The sequence below is a fragment of the Argopecten irradians genome, chromosome 9 (genome assembly GCF_041381155.1).
Source record: "Argopecten irradians isolate NY chromosome 9, Ai_NY, whole genome shotgun sequence".
NCBI classification, from domain to species: Eukaryota; Metazoa; Mollusca; class Bivalvia; order Pectinida; family Pectinidae; genus Argopecten; species Argopecten irradians.
In genome coordinates this window covers 40,996,340-41,013,081 of record NC_091142.1, presented here as the reverse complement: position 1 = coordinate 41,013,081, position 16,742 = coordinate 40,996,340, and the positions used below count along the sequence as shown (strand labels likewise).

At 37.0% G+C, this 16,742-nt stretch overlaps 1 protein-coding gene across 5 annotated transcripts in view; it reads right to left on the bottom strand.

Moving 5' to 3' along the window:
* Window positions 1-751: 751 nt before the first annotated feature.
* LOC138332354 (uncharacterized) overlaps window positions 752-16,742 on the bottom strand; it is a 39,443-nt gene continuing 23,452 nt past the window's right edge. Inside the window, exons 1-6 of one of the 5 annotated variants that reach the window (XM_069280429.1) lie at window positions 16,197-16,215; window positions 14,541-14,653; window positions 12,488-12,761; window positions 9,562-9,676; window positions 3,789-3,890; window positions 752-1,485 (exon numbers count right to left, since the gene is read on the bottom strand). In XM_069280429.1, the coding sequence (XP_069136530.1) occupies window positions 1,304-1,485; window positions 3,789-3,890; window positions 9,562-9,676; window positions 12,488-12,733 (645 nt within the window). In that variant the 5' untranslated portion in view covers window positions 12,734-12,761; window positions 14,541-14,653; window positions 16,197-16,215 and the 3' untranslated portion in view covers window positions 752-1,303. Of the gene's footprint in view, window positions 1,486-3,788; window positions 3,891-9,561; window positions 9,677-12,487; window positions 12,762-14,540; window positions 14,654-16,196; window positions 16,216-16,605; window positions 16,713-16,742 lie in introns of those variants that run through there. The other 4 variants (XM_069280430.1, XM_069280428.1, XM_069280427.1 and 1 more) reach the window with 4 other exon arrangements.

The window sequence follows — 16,742 nt, the reverse complement described above, 5'->3', positions numbered from 1 at the left end:
TTCATGTATATATTTACTGATTTAACAATTTCACAAAGGGCGTATAAATGCTTTAACATTACAGATTAGATTATTATTGCATAAAACCAGACGACGAAATATAAATTTGCCGTAGTTTACAATTTATTGTTTCTAATACAAAATTCAAATTCAAAAGATAAAATAATCTCTGTTAGTAACTTTTCTCTTTGACCGATATTCTATGACTTTTTTCAATATAACGAGTTTCATAACAATTCTTTACATGTCGATTACAGACGTAATATCAACTTCAGGATTTCAAGAAATATCGTATAGTGAATAATAGGTGTAAGTTGTATAGTCCACGTTTTATCTTCGATAGAAGATCTGAATGAGACCCCCGACTTTTAAATTTTCAAATAATACCAATGATTCCATTGCCTCGAACTATTTAAGGATTCAAAATTGATCTGTACCGAACCTAGATATATCATCGTATACATTGTTTTATCATCCAGCTGCATTTCAGGAGTCTACAAACTAATACGTACATGTCCACATTTCCCCAATGTCAGTTGACAAATCACCACATTCAGGTAGTAATCGTTAATTCCATAATATATAGTTTACATGCATTTAAAAAAAAACCATACAACGTACATTTCATTTTTAAAACATTCACTTACTATTGTAATGCGGTAAAAATATTTCATAAAGTTAAGAAAATAATTCTGATTTTTATCATACGTAAGTATGCGTAGTGTCATGAAATAAATAAAGTAAAAAATGGTACATGCGGATCTTTTAATTTTGATTCAGGGTTCACAATATGAATGGGAATATTCACATAAACACAAAGAACTGCTATTATGATCCGTCTCTGTGCAAAGTCAGTGTCACTGTTTTGTAGAGAATACCTTCATTTTCTGATTAACATGATATGTTTACATTTGTAGGCGGTTGCCTTGAGGATTACCAAAACATACTCCAAACATATACAGTAAAGTCCGTTTTTCTTGAGTACTATTTCCACAAGTTTGTCAGTTAGATAGAATACAATGGATTTATCACTAACGAACAAATTTGGTATTAGCTCAACGTTTCCAGTGAAAGCGGAAAGGTGTAAAAAAAAACCACATGGATACAAAATTTTATGCCAACTTCCCTTCACACATGTTTTTGTTTTCTACCTGTTGTCACTTTCCTGTTTACTCCAGGCTATGTAATCTTGCTTAGATAACGACGATCGCAGTTACTAATTGACGAAAAACGTCATACTCCTTTGACGAAGAAAAGTTGCAGAAAATATGAAAATCCTTGAAACGAAATGAAATTGAAATACTTATAGGGTCTGCTTCCTTAGTTCATGTTTCAAAAGTTTGCCATACACAACATTGTACGGATGGGCAAATATCGTCTGTCTACCGTCCATATCCACCATATGTCGGCCCTCATTGGCCCACTTGAATAGACTGCCCTCTAGATTCACTGCAGCAGGTGACTCGGAACCCCCAGGTAGGCAACCTGTCATAAACAAAAGCATCACTAGTTGTATCGATACGAATTTGTTGTATCCCAAATGGAACCTGTCGTACCAGCAGAACTGTACCGGTACAAATGGTTCGTTTTCAGAAGCGTACCACTTGAATTCAAGATGCATATGGTGGACCCGAGAATTTCCATTTGTGATCGGAATATTTTCTTTGTTGAAAAACAAGACAGAGATTATCTATATCCTATAAAACTAAATGGATTATTTATTTCAATGTATTCCGAAACTATTTATGCTTTACTTTTATATCCATTTTATTGTTATCGCCGAAAATAATTGGCTTTTATATTCGAAGCGTATCTTTCATATGGTTGCCGCAATCATGGAAAAATCCAAACGCGTTCCATTTGGCGGTGCCGTATCACTTAAGTACAACTGGTACGGATCCGCAAATGGAACACACGGTAGATCTAATTATTTAAATTTGTCACTATGTATAGAATCAATTAATACCACAGACGAAGTTTTAAAAAACTAGAAATAAGTGCTCGCTAACTACTTCCTTACTTTAATTTCCAGTATGAAATCATCCTCGGCAACAGGTGTCCCTTTGTACGTAGCACTTTCGCTCATTATACTTGGGACTATTGCAAGGAGATTGTTTACGCCCTTGGTGTATTGTAATAATTAATATTACTTTCCTCTACTTCATCAGAACTTTAAATGTGAAATACCTTTGAACTTTGTTAAGTGTGTGCTTTGTTATATATATATATATTTGTAATATATCGATATTGATACCATAGACTTGTTTCGCTGTTTGAAATAGTCGTCCGCTAGAACACTGTCCAGTCTCTGTGCACGTGGTGACTTACCTTTGCCACGCTTAAACGCCTTACTGGGGTACATTAGATCTAAAGCTCAGACACCCAGACTGATATTTTATATTGTGTTTTTTTGTTTCTCTAACGCAAGGATGTATGATTTTAAAAATATTTCTTAGAACTGCAGCAAATGCGGTCTGTGGTCACAGGATTAAGTAAGCGATAGTGGAACGTACAACTAGGACCTAGGATGATATGCAATAAATTAAATATGTGGCATGTACGAAAAGTTATCCGTTTCCTCACTTTCTTTTATTGTCTATTTAAACCTGATTTGAATTGTATTGTTTGGGAAGTTTCCGAAGTCGATCAGATGCTTAGAATATCGTGAGCGATGCAAGAGTTTGTATGATACGCCGCTTGAAGTTTACACAAAACAAATGCGTTTATCACTGTGTAATGTTACTGTTCTTAATTATGGTTGATTATCACTGACAAGTATGTCTTAGTATATGTTTTTGAAAGGTTGAATTCACTAAAATCACGGCGAAATCTATTAAACGGTTTGAGACACCGATTTCCGGTATCGCGTGCGCAGTTGGAATCTGTGCATATAGCGGATGTACACAGACTCTACACCCGACAAGGAAAATAATAGAGCAGGTACACTAGCCCTTAAAACACACATTATACTTTAAAGCACATTAAGACGTCTAATTGTAATATAATTGTTTTGTTTTTTATGGCAGCTATGAACAATATATTGACCGATCACCAGGTGTAATATAGCCACGCCTCGCGCTCACAAACGCACGTGTTTCTATTCAATGTCGGAGCAAACATCGTAGCACACACAATACAAAATACAAAGTCACGTGCGGTTTGATTGACAGCTGGCGATCCGTCAATTGGCTATAGTAGGCGTGTAAAAACAATCAATATCTCCAGTACGAATAGAACGGCCCTATACTATCTCCACACGCTGACTTTTAAGTGCGTGCTTCTTTAAAAAAACATCGCGTCAGCTCCGGCAAACTAAGGTTGTTGACATGGAAATCAGAACGCTCCCAAGCTTCTCACGGTTATCCCGTGGTCGTTAGATAAACGACTAATAGAAGACAGCTCACATAAAGTGTATATGTACACTAGACAATTACGTGACGTCATTAATACATGCGTACACTGTATATGGCGTCATCAATTTTGACACATAACGACGCTCCTGTGCTTATGGAGCAATGAATATGCTTGATAATAATAGAAATTCCCTAAGAAAATATGATCAAACATGGTTCTGCCAAGTGGACAGGGAGATCTCAACGATATATAGTTTAGAAGTTTGGCCCTTCAACACTCTTCAAGCTTCGTATTGATTGATCAGCCAAAATCTATCATTTGGGTTCTGATATTCCCGTCAACTTTATAGATCCATGTGATATTCTATTTATCACGAAATGTGATATTTGTAAACAAGAATTATAAAACATTAGTGACTTTAAATATCATCTCACCTGAGTTTTCCTTCAGAAAGTTCTGAAATTTATCCGCGACAACAGACGACCTATACCCGAGCGAACAGTAGCATACGATGTCAGTGTTAGCTAGGTTTTCAACTGAAAAAAAATGAACAAGAAGGATTAAACAGATTCAGATAGAGCGTTTCACCTAATAATATTACCAGGTATGTGATTGATGCTATTAGCTAAAGGAGTAAATATCTCGACTGATGAGAGGGAACTTTAACCATAATGTTTAAAGACTAAATTATGTTTAGATCACATCCGACATAATTTGTTGCTCATAACGATTGTTCAATCAGAGGAAATTCTCTGAAGAAGGAAGAATCTCTGTACTTCACAAGAACAGACATCAGCATTTCTACCAGTGTATTTTGATCATACGTCTGTGTGGTTCTGTTTCTTCAAGAGTAACAACAGTTAAATGCAAAATTACCTTCATAATAAACCAATTGGACTGCAACCAGTGATAACTCTCAGGTAAAGAGGGTATAAGTGTAACCCATAGATAGATGAATGGAATCTGATGTAACACAGTAGAAACAATGGGATCAGAACCGGTTGATTCTGATGTAACACAGTAGAAACAATGGGTTTTGAACCGGTTGATTCTGATGTAACACAGTAGAAACAATGGGATCGGAACCGGTTGATTCTGATGTAACACAGTAGAAACAATGGGATCGGAACCGGTTGATTCTGATGTAACACAGTAGAAACAATGGGATCGGAACCGGTTGATTCTGATGTAACACAGTAGAAACAATGGGATCGGAACCGGTTGATTCTGATGTAACACAGTAGAAACAATGGGATCGGAACCGGTTGATTCTGATGTAACACAGTAGAAACAATGGGATCGGAACCGGTTGATTCTGATGTAACACAGTAGAAACAATGGGATCGGAACCGGTTGATTCTGATGTATCACAGTAGAAACAATGGGATCGGAACCGGTTGATTCTGATGTAACACAGTAGAAACAATGGGATCGGAACCGGTTGATTCTGATGTAACACAGTAGAAACAATGGTATCGGAACATTCTGATGTAACACAGTAAAAGTAGATGGGATCGGAACCGGTTGATTCTGATGTAACACAGTAGAAACAATGGGATCGGAACCGGTTGATTCTGATGTAAACACAGTAGAAACAATGGGATCGGAACCGGTTGATTCTGATGTAACACAGTAGAAACAATGGGATCGGAACCGGTTGATTCTGATGTATCACAGTAGAAACAAGAGGCCCAGAGGGCCTGTATCGCTCACCTGGTTTGTAATGCCAAGTAATGTTCTGAATACAAGTTCATTGTTTATTTTCTGAAGGAATTTGAATATTAAACCTCTAATTCCCCTATTGGACCCCGCCCCTCCTGCCCCCGGGGGGTCAGAGCCAAAATTTATACAAGTTCTGTTCCCCTTCCCCAAGGATGTTTCTGGTCAAATTTGGTTACAATCCATGCAGAACTCTAGGACAAGTAGCGATTTATAGGATTTACCTCTATTTCCCCTATTGGGCCCCGCCCCTCCTGCCCCCGTGGGGTCAGAGCCAAAATTTATACAAGTTCTGTTCCCCTTACCCCAAGGATGTTTCTGGCCAAATTTGGTTACAATCCATGCAGAACTCTAGGACAAGTAGCGATTTATAGAATTTACCTCTATTTCCCCTATTGGGCCCCCGCCCCTCCTGCCCCCTTGGGGTCAGAGCCAAAATTTATACAAGTTCTGTTCCCCTTCCCCCAAGGATGTTTGTGGCCACAATTGGTTAAAATCCATCCAGAACTCTATGACTAGTAGCAATTTAAAGGAAATGTTGACGGACGGACGACGGACGACGGACGGACGGACGGACGGACGACGGACGCCGCGCCATGACATAAGCTCACCGGCCCTTCGGGCCAGGTGAGCTGACAATGGGATCGGAACCGGTTGATTCTGATGTAACACAGTAGAAACAATGGGATCGGAACCGGTTGATTCTGATGTAACACAGTAGAAAGGATCGGAACCGGTTGATTCTGATGTAACACAGTAGAAACAATGGGATCGGAACCGGTTGATTCTGATGTAACACAGTAGAAACAATGGGATCGGAACCGGTTGATTCTGATGTAACACAGTAGAAACAATGGGATCGGAACCGGTTGATTCTGATGTAACACAGTAGAAACAATGGTATCGGAACCGGTTGATTCTGATGTAACACAGTAGAAAACAATGGGATCGGAACCGGTTGATTCTGATGTATCACAGTAGAACACAAGAGGCCCAGAGGGCCTGTATCGACTCACCTGGTTTGTAATGCCAAGTAATTTTCTGAATACAAGTTCATTGTTTATTTTTCTGAAGGAATTTGAATATTAACCTCTAATTCCCCTATTGGACCCCGCCCCTCCTGCCCCCGGGGGGTCAGAGCCAAAAATTTATACAAGTTCTGTTCCCCTTCCCCAAGGATGTTTTCTGGCCAAATTTGGTTACAATCCATGCAGAATTCTAGGACAAGTAGCGATTTATAGGATTTACCTCTATTTCCCCTATTGGGCCCCGCCCCTCCTGCCCCCGTGGGGTCAGAGCCAAAATTTATACAAGTTCTGTTCCCCTTACCCCAAGAATGTTTCTGGCCAAATTTGGTTACTATCCATGCAGAACTCTAGGACAAGTAGCGATTTATAGAATTTACCTCTATTTCCCCTATTGGGCCCCGCCCCTCCTGCCCCCTTGGGGTCAGAGCCAAAATTTATACAAGTTCTGTTCCCCTTCCCCAAGGATGTTTGTGGCCAAAATTGGTTAAAATCCATCCAGAACTCTATGACTAGTAGCAATTTAAAGGAAATGTTGACGGACGGACGACGGACGCCGCGCCATGACATAAGCTCACCGGCCCTTCGGGCCAGGTGAGCTAACAATGGGATCGGAACCGGTTGATTCTGATGTAACACAGTAGAAACAATGTGATCGGAACCGGTTGATTCTGATGTAACACAGTAGAAACAATGGGATCGGAACCGGTTGAATCTGATGAGTAATCGATAACTTCATCTGTTTTATCGACGATGATGATGAGTGGTTAAGTCATTTGGTCTTTATTTAACTACTGCTGACAATACAATACCCAGTATCTGTAGCAATAATGTACCAAAGTGTGGAGCTCATATATATACCGTATAGTTGGTTATTTTCGCGGTGTATACCTACATGTATAACCGGTTATTTTCGCGGTATATATCCGTATAACCAGTTGTTTTCGCGGTATATACCGTATAGCCGGTAATTTTCGCGGTGTATACCTTATAACCGGTTATTTTCGCGGTATATACCGTATAACCAGTTATTTTCTCGGTGTATACCTATAACCGGTTATTTTCGCGGTATATACCGTATAACCGGTTATTTTCGCAGTATATACCGTATAACCAGTTATTTTTGCGGTATATACCGTAGAACCAATTGTTTTCGCGGTGAATACCTATAACCGGTTATTTCTCGGTGTATACCTATAACCGGTTATTTTCGCGGTGTATATATATAACCGGTTATTTTCGCGGTATATACCGTATAACCGGTTATTTTTTGCGGTTTATACCGTATTACCAGTTATTTTTGCGGTGTATACCTATAACCGGTTATTTTCGCGGTATATACCGTATAACCAGTTATTTTCGCGGTGTATACCTATAACCGGTTATTTTCGCGGTATATACCGTATAACCAGTTATTTTCGCGGTGTATACCTATAACCGGTTATTTTCGCGGTATATACCGTATAACCAGTTATTTTCTCGGTGTATACCTATAACCGGTTATTTTCGCGGTATATACCGTATAAACCACCGTATAACCGGTTATTTTCGGGGTGTATACCTATAACCGGTTATTTTCGCGGTATATACCGTATAACCGGTTATTTTCGCGGTATATACCGTATTACCAGTTATTTTTGCGGTGTATACCTATAACCAGTTATTTTCGCGGTGTATACCTATAACCGGTTATTTTCGCGGTATATACCGTATAACCGGTTATTTTTGCGGTATATACCGTATATCCGGTTATTTTTGCGGTGTATACCGTATAACCGTTCGCGGTACATAATTTATATACCGTATAACCAGTTATTTTCGCGGTATATACCGTATAACCAGTTATTTCGCGGTGTATACCTATAACCGGTTATTTTCGCGGTATATACCGTATAACAGGTCATTTTTGCGGTATATACCGTATAACCGGTTATTATGGCACCAGATGAAATTTATTCTTGAATAATTGACATTTAACAAAATTAGGTCACTGGGACCTATTTTTGACACTAAGTTATATTTTCCAAAATGTTTTATTTTTAACATATAAATGCATTATAATTCATAAAAAAAAAATCCAAAATATAATTAGGTTCCAACGAAACCGGGCAAAACAGAAAATTGCCCCTCCTATTTTATCCCCCATAACTCACAAGGGACTCCGACCTGACCTTAATCATATGCCATATCATGATGTCCTAGCCCTTGGGTATACGTAAACAAAAAATAATGCTTATCGGTCATGGCCACCACAGGGCCTAAATTGACACTCCTCCTTTGACCGCAAAATATTCATAAATGGTTTAATCATGTATCCTCCTAAACCAGATCGCTTAAATTTAAAATTCGCTTAAAGATGCTCCACCGCCGACAGAGCATGAACGATATTCATTATTTGAACAATAACAATAAAACGTTTATATATGTCTAATTAACACAAAAAATACGTTCTTTTTTAAAACATGTATAATCAGTACTTCATTCCATATTGAACATAGTGCCATGTGATTTCTTTGGGACGCAATTAATTGATTTTACAATTTAACACGTTTTCTTCTTGACTTAAAATAAGAAGCTCAAACTTTACAATGATGGTAATGATGTGAAGTAAATAACTTTTGCAACTGTAGAAAATACTTCGATTGAGAAAAAATACCATTCATTAGCGGTGAAGCATCTTTAAATTTATAGATATGTATATAAATCGCGAGAGATTTAGCACTAACAGATATACTTGTGTTTCAGACCCCGACAGAACGTACACTAGCACTGTGATCAGCGTCACGTTCACATGACCTTTCAGATTAGCCAATTAGCGTGATGCCAATAAATATCTCCGTGCCCATCTATCGTGGCGTGGTATTTGTTGGTAAGACAATAGAAGACATTCACTATGACAAAGCTTTAGCAATAAACCGAACAAGGGTCACTAACGTATAGCCGGCTATTTTCGCGGGGATGATATTTTCGCGATTTCGCGGCACATTGCGAAAGTTTGATCCATGATATATTGAGAAACGGTTGAATGCTATCTACCTTTAAAATCCATATCGCGACAATTTAAAATCGCTACATTTGTAACATATTATTTTCTCGTTTTTAGATCAAACATTTTGGTCCGCGAAAATAACCGATTACGGTATTACTTCTGACGTTCATTTTTCAATTTATTAGTACATTGTATGTCGAATTGGTATAAATAATGAGAAAAGAAATACGTCGGTTTGGAAATCCCCAAACGACGTGGGTAAAGTACAATTTACCGTCGATTAGTCCCACTATCCGGTAATTATGACGTCATCATTTGACGTAAGTTTCGTGACGTCATAATCACCGGAAGTTGGGAATAATCGACGGTAAACTGTACTTTACCCACGTCGTTTTGGGATCTTGAAACTGACGTATTACTGTGATAACGAAGCGTATCACTTGACAAGGATCATACCGACGTTTAGCACATTACCTGTGTGAAGATGTTCTGGCAATGTCTGAATAATTTCCTTCACATCCTTATCGTAATCCACTCTTACCGATCCTTCAAGATGGCTGATAACGAACTCTTCTTCAGGTCGACAGTCCTGTACAACAATGACCAATGATTAATGACATAATGTCAAAAAGAATATTCTTCACCGAATCCACAGCATCATTAATAAACGCGATATACGATTTAGGAATAATTATACATCGAAACATTATCAAAGCCTTTATTCGGAAATCTTTGTCTATTACATACATGTAAGTGTAGTTTAGTAAGAGTACTGCTTAACAGTCTATCGTCATCAAAACAGCATAGTGGATAAAAGGCGGAGTACATAGAGAATAAAACATTAAAACGTGTATATGTCAGTATTATATACTTCTATCTAGAAATATGTCTGTTAGACAGTAAGTGCTCGCTAGATATGTACTTCCTAACCTCAATTTCCGCTATAAAATCATCGTCTGCAACAGGTGTACGTAGCAGTTTCGCTCATTATCTTTGGTACTATTGCAAGGGGATGGTTTAGGCCCTTGGTGCTTTGTAATAAATAACTTTCCATTACTTCATCAGAACTTTAAATGTGAAATTACTTTGACGTTCCTTGTAACATAAAAGAGTGTTTATTATCATATTGATATTGATACGATAAACTTGTTTCGTTCTTCTAAATTGAACGCCTTTCTGGGGTAAATTAGATCTAGAGTTCAGACACTTGAAATTTACACAAAACAAATGCGTTTAGCATTGTGAAATGTCACTGTTGTTAATGTATAGTAGATTATCGCTGACAAGTATATCTTAACATATGTTTTTGAAATTTAAGTGTCACTAAATCATGGCGAAATCTATTAAAGGTAAGACACCTATAAATAGAATCTCGCCTCTGATTAGTCAAAAATTAATGTTGATGCTCGAGACTGAACTTCATGTAAGAGGGTGGACTATTGGCTTAAAATAAACCATTTTTGTCAACTAATGCCATAAATATTAAATGCATGTTTCTACTCTTTGAAAATAATATTTGAGCATTAATTTTTGCATTTAGGGGATATTTAGGGTAATTTTGAAAATTTGACAATTTCCTGTGTTTTCACTTAGTATGCTGTGCGGGACTGCTTTATTTTAGACGAGCATGGATTTTGGAAGAAGTTTTATTGGTGAACACGCTGTTTTCACTTCGTAACTGTATTCGTGACTGAATTACCTTTCCAACAAGTATAAGTAAGTTATATTTGTATGAACAGAATTTTAGATACACTTATTAATGCTAGCATTGTCGCCTATGGGAAATCTATACGCTAGTCTTACCTATAGAGCGACATTGCAGGATTTTACTGTTTTGACAATTAGCTCATCACAAGCGGATTTTAATGCATGTTATTTCATTTTAGAATCATAGTTTATTCACTATTTAGTTAATTTAATATTATGGAGGCATTTTGGGGAAAAAAACAACATTATTTTACAAGAAAAAGTATTTTACATGACAACATACATAGTTGTTTACTGTGGCAGGGAGGGGTTAATGCCTGGGGCTATGGAGTTTAATTTTTTACTGTTTTAAAAAAATTATATTTATTTTACATACTCATCATTATATAAAATAGCATAACATGCACATATTATGAATTGAATGCACTTGCATTTTTGTGTATTGAAATTTGACACTTCTCCCGGGTTAAGGGGGCATGGTTTGGTTTTTGGTTTGATTAGTTTAACGTCCTATTAACAGCCAGGGTCATTTAAGGACGAGCCAGGTTTGTTGGTGGAGGAAAGCCGGAGTACCCGGAGAAAAACTACCGACCAGCGGCCAGTACCTGGCAACTGCCCCACATGGGATTCGAACTCGCGACCCAGAGGTGGAGGGCATGTGGTAATATGTCGGTACATCTTAACCACTCGGCCACCGCGGCCCAAGGGGGCATGGTACACTTGGAGTAAAAGTGGCCCCATTTCTTTAATATTTCATATTTTTGAAAAATTTCTTTTGATGTGTACTTGGTATAACATACTGTATAGGTTTAGGTAATAATTTTTACAATCAGTTGCAACAGGGTTTTGTATAGGTAAGACACCTATAAATAGAATCTCGCCTCTGATTGGTCAAAAATTATTGTTGATGGCTCGAGACTGAACTTCATGAGACTGAACTTCATGTTAGAGGGTGGACTATTGGCTTAAAATAAACCATTTTTGTCAACTAATGCCATAAATATTGAATGCATGTTTCTACTCTTTGAAAATAATATTTGAGCATTAATTTTTGCATTTAGGGGATATTTAGGGTAATTTTGAAAATTTGACAATTTCCTGTGTTTTCACTTAGTATTCTGTGCGGGACTGCTTTATTTTAGACGAGCATTGATTTTGGAAGAAGTTTTATTAGTGAACACGCTTTTTTAACTTCGTAACTGTATTCGTGACTGAATTACCTTTCCAACAAGTATAAGTAAGTTATATTTATATGAACAGAATTTTAGATACACTTATTAATGCTAGCATTGTCGCCTATGGGAAATCTATACGCTAGTCTTACCTTAAACGCTATAAAACACTGACTTCCGGTATCGCGTGCGCAGTTGGAATCTGCGCATAGCGGATGTACAAAGACTCTACACCCGACAAGGATAATAATAGTACGAGTACACTTGCACTCAAAAGTAACATAGTATTTTCTTTGAAATCCTATAGCTTCAACTGCTGTTGATTTTTAAGGTCAATGATAACCATTACGTATTATATTAAACACACCTCATTTTTCTCGAAGACTCAATTTAGATACTACGTGTATGCATGTACATGTATATACTTTCCGTTCCCAAACCATAAGCTATTAATCTAAGATCTGCATTTTGTTTCGTCTGGCACAACGGTAAAAATATTGAATACACACCACAATACATACCAGAATAACGAGTTTCCTTTGTGCATTGGTTACCTCCTGTGTTTGTGTTCCCGACGACGAACCTGTAACGAGGTTATCTATTGGTGAGCTCTGGTTTCCGGTCGGGGTATTGATTCCGGCTACTTTGCCAGATATTGAATGATTTTTTAACCACTCCTCTAACGTGTCAGTGCTGATATCTCTCACAGACCCAAATTTCTTGGATATCATAGCTATTGTCATTTTCATTCCAATACCAGTGGCCATGGTTCAATTTTAGTTGTTTCATTTAATTCTGAAAGAATAAATTTCAAAATTTTGAGACTTTTTTCATGTATATATTATTTTTAACTTCTTATTCAACGGTGATTCACCAACATGATTTTAGACAAAATGCTACTTTCACACAATAAATGGTTAATGCATGCATTAAAACAGAACATATATCTTTCGGTCGGTTACGAAATGGTGCCCGTTGGTCATAGCGGGGAACTAGTACTGCCTCAGTCAACTCTTGGGAACATTTTGCTATACTTTTTGTAGGTTTACAATTCTTTTATAACTAAACATTGTATATGTATTTAGTTTAAACAGTATTTCATTCATACAATGATACAGGTATTAAAGTAAATAAACACATTTCGGGATAGGAAAACAAGCTTAAAGCTTATATAAATTCCATTTCCTGAAATATCAAGACAGAGTATATGCATTTATCTATCATCTGTGTAGGCTACAATTGTAACTGTAAAAACAGCACCATTATCTGTCTATAAGTCTTTACAATATTGCAGTCAGCATTAAAAGTCACAAACATCGCTCTGACCAGACGCAAAAGAAAATATAGTTAGTTAATGCGTGTTTCCGAAGCTAGAAATGAAGGAACTGATAGTCCATTTTGTCGCTTGCATTGACTGAAGACGGGACATGAGCTTCGTCCAAATGAAGTGAAGCTATGCTGTCAAATAGCAAAGATCGAAAACATATTGAGTGTGGGATTAAGTCGGTCGCAGATAATGGAGAATCTTTTCGATATTCTTAAAATGTGGTGACCTTATTGTTCGCTGACGTTTGAATTGTACATTCGGAATCAAGAATGATGATTTGTAATGTTGACAACAGTCCTCTCTGTTGCTTCAGTTTTGACTCGCACGAACCACTCGTTGATGATGAACATTGGACATAATGTCTAATAATTTCGGACGTTATCTCTCTTTATATGTATGATCATTGAAATATTGTTTTTATGTGGTCCTACAAATGTTATCCATTATCAATAACCAGCGCGCGATTACATCAAGACGTCGAAAACTACATGGAAACTTTTAAACTGTTTGTATGCTGCTAGACATTTGAAGCTACAGTGCTAGTGCTATGTATACAGCAACATTGTAACAATATCCTAATTTGTATTCACACACCAAAATTGGAAGTGTACAAGCAGAACAAAGATCAGAATGTGATTTCAAATCTTTTCTGCGAAAGGAAATAATTGAATTTTGCTATTCGCATACCAGTATTTGAAGCGTAAAAGCAGATCCGCGAAAGGAAATAATTGGAGTTTGCTAGTTACATTAAAGCAGAGCAAGTTATCCGTGTAAACATTATGGATTTATCCCTGTCTATAATATGTACAATGCCAATCACTCTAAAATCAAGCAATATTCGGAGAGTTTTTACGTTACTATACAAATTATCTATGACCAAGAATTGGTCTGCCTATTTTATTGTTCTCAATAGTAGTGAGTGACCAACCATTTTACCATCTTATCATCTTGGTTGTGATTGTTTGATTAATTTAAAACTTATTTTTCAATCAAAAACGTTTTATTAAATAACTGCTTCTTTTTCTTACAGTACGTTTCGAATGTGACAACAAGCTACTGATTCACAAGTCCCGACATATATCAACAATACCGTGTATTCTGTTTATCATGTAACCATTTCCTCACAGATGCAGATGTAATTCAAAACGAAAGCAACATACTGGTTATTTACATGATTTTGCTCAGAGCGAGAGGCTTCTTTGGTGATAAAAAAAAACATGCATTGGGTGTGTACATCTTTTTACTACCGTGGGAAATATGTAAGCGACGTAATTCCGGTGCTTGTGACGTCACTGTTTGGCGGGACTGACTGACGATTCATTTACACGTCACTGAAATGTTCGGGATCAAAGAATCAAATCTAGAAATGGGAATCAAAATAAAGAAATTAAACATTTTTTAACACACATCGTAATATTTTTCTATCGCAACTGTTACAAAAAAATTTCCACCTATTACCTGGTATCGAGTTCTATACCTGAATTATCCCGATATCAGTGCTGAAAGTGCCTTGTTGATTGATATTGTTCCGCTCCTTTTCTTGAGTTTAAATTCGCAAATTCGAACGGCGTCAGAATGCTTGTTTCCAAACGGAATAAACACCGTAGTGATAAACACCTTCCAAGTATTGCAACAGTGAATATTTGCATCGGGAGAACTGGGACACAAGAAGTGGATTTCTCCAAAAGTTAGTTGGTAAGTTACAATATAATAAGAGCGCAGCCCTTCGTGCCCGAAGCACTTCTTAGGTAACGGATACACGAAAATATATGAAAAACACTATCTTCAAAATTCAATCCTACACACTGACAGCTTCAGTTTGCGGCCGCCATTTTGGGGAGGTTGTGCGTTGCTCCGGTACTGCTCTCCCCAGTAAATATATATTTGAGTAATGCAAATGCATACCAGGGGTAATTAAACATTTATTTTTTATTTTTTAAATAATAATAATAACACTTTGAAAATTCAAAGCTATAGAATGCAGTTAAAATATCCACCAAGGCGAAGATGAGCACAAGGAATCATGACGTCATATAACGTCAACAAATGGCGCGAAATCATAGGATTCGCATACGCGGCAATCCAGACCTTGAATGGACACAGAGAAATCCGAATCTTTGAGTTCATTTCTTTGAGTTTAAGCTAGACAATTCTAACATCAGATACTTCTATAGTTTAAAGTGTGTCCTTTTATTTCTAAATTGTGTCTTCTACATGAAAAAGAAAATAAAATGAACAAGTAGAGCTTTGCTCTTCCTATGCAGTGCATGATTCATATTAAAACATCTGGCTGCGCCCTTTAAGGCCTTGCCTTCAGTCATATTAGAGAGTGCAGCGAACTCTTGTAAAAGAGGTGTCTCGGTAACGCTATTATCCAAAGTCACACTCTCGCGATTACAAAATCAAACTCTCGCGTAATTACAAACAAGTTATTCTTGAACAATTTCCAAATGAAAACATCAGTGAAAGATAAACCTTCCATTTATTATTACCTGAATATAACAATTACATTTTGTCCTGAATCTTAACTTGAAAGCCGTTTTACGTGAGCAAATGCTTCGGAATTTTCCGCCTGGCAACGGAGAATGACATTGAGATATATTTTTTTAGCCGCAGTCACGTGTTTTTGCAGAAAGAGAAAGCAATCTCTCCCAGGGTACATTGCGGTCCCCACACACAAAAAAAACACACAGATACTACATCATTTTGACCTGTACATTTATCGTGTCGTTCTTGTCTTTACATGTAGGTAAATAAATCAAGAAATAAAATGCTTTTGAATTTTTTTCCGATGACATTTTCAAAATATAGATTTCAAAATTACGAGAATGTTTATTGTTTAAAACCATGACATGGCGATTGTTCGCAGCAACAGCAAACTGATAAGAAATCTACTGACTCACCTCAACATTAATCCACTCTTCATATATATATATCTGATGTTTTGATGCGCATTTTGGGGAAGAAATGTTGCTGTCTCATCGTATAGCATTTTATCAGTCATCCATAAAGCTGAAGTTTACGGTACATGGATGCATATTAATGTTTATGCTGACGAAGTATGTTGATATTAACAATATAAGATTGCTTTAACTTTAATGACATATTACATAAAGCTGCAGGATACATACAATATTTTGGATGGTGAACTAAGGGCTTCTCAGCCCATGACACCGTATGTAAAGTGTTTTGAGTGAAAATAAATGTTATATAACTGTATAGATATTTCTATAATTTCCCTGCATGGTAACCAGATATCTTCAATACCCGACAAAACAAATAATAAAACAGTTAGTTTATTTTCTATCTTACCATTAAAGTTTCGGTTTGATTTTGGCAGCTGTCATTCGGATGATGTGTGCGTACTTGGGAAAATGTTTTATTGCACTCATGGAGGTGGCTGATCAGAAGGCCTCTGACTGCGTCATAAGAAATGTAAAATGTCACAC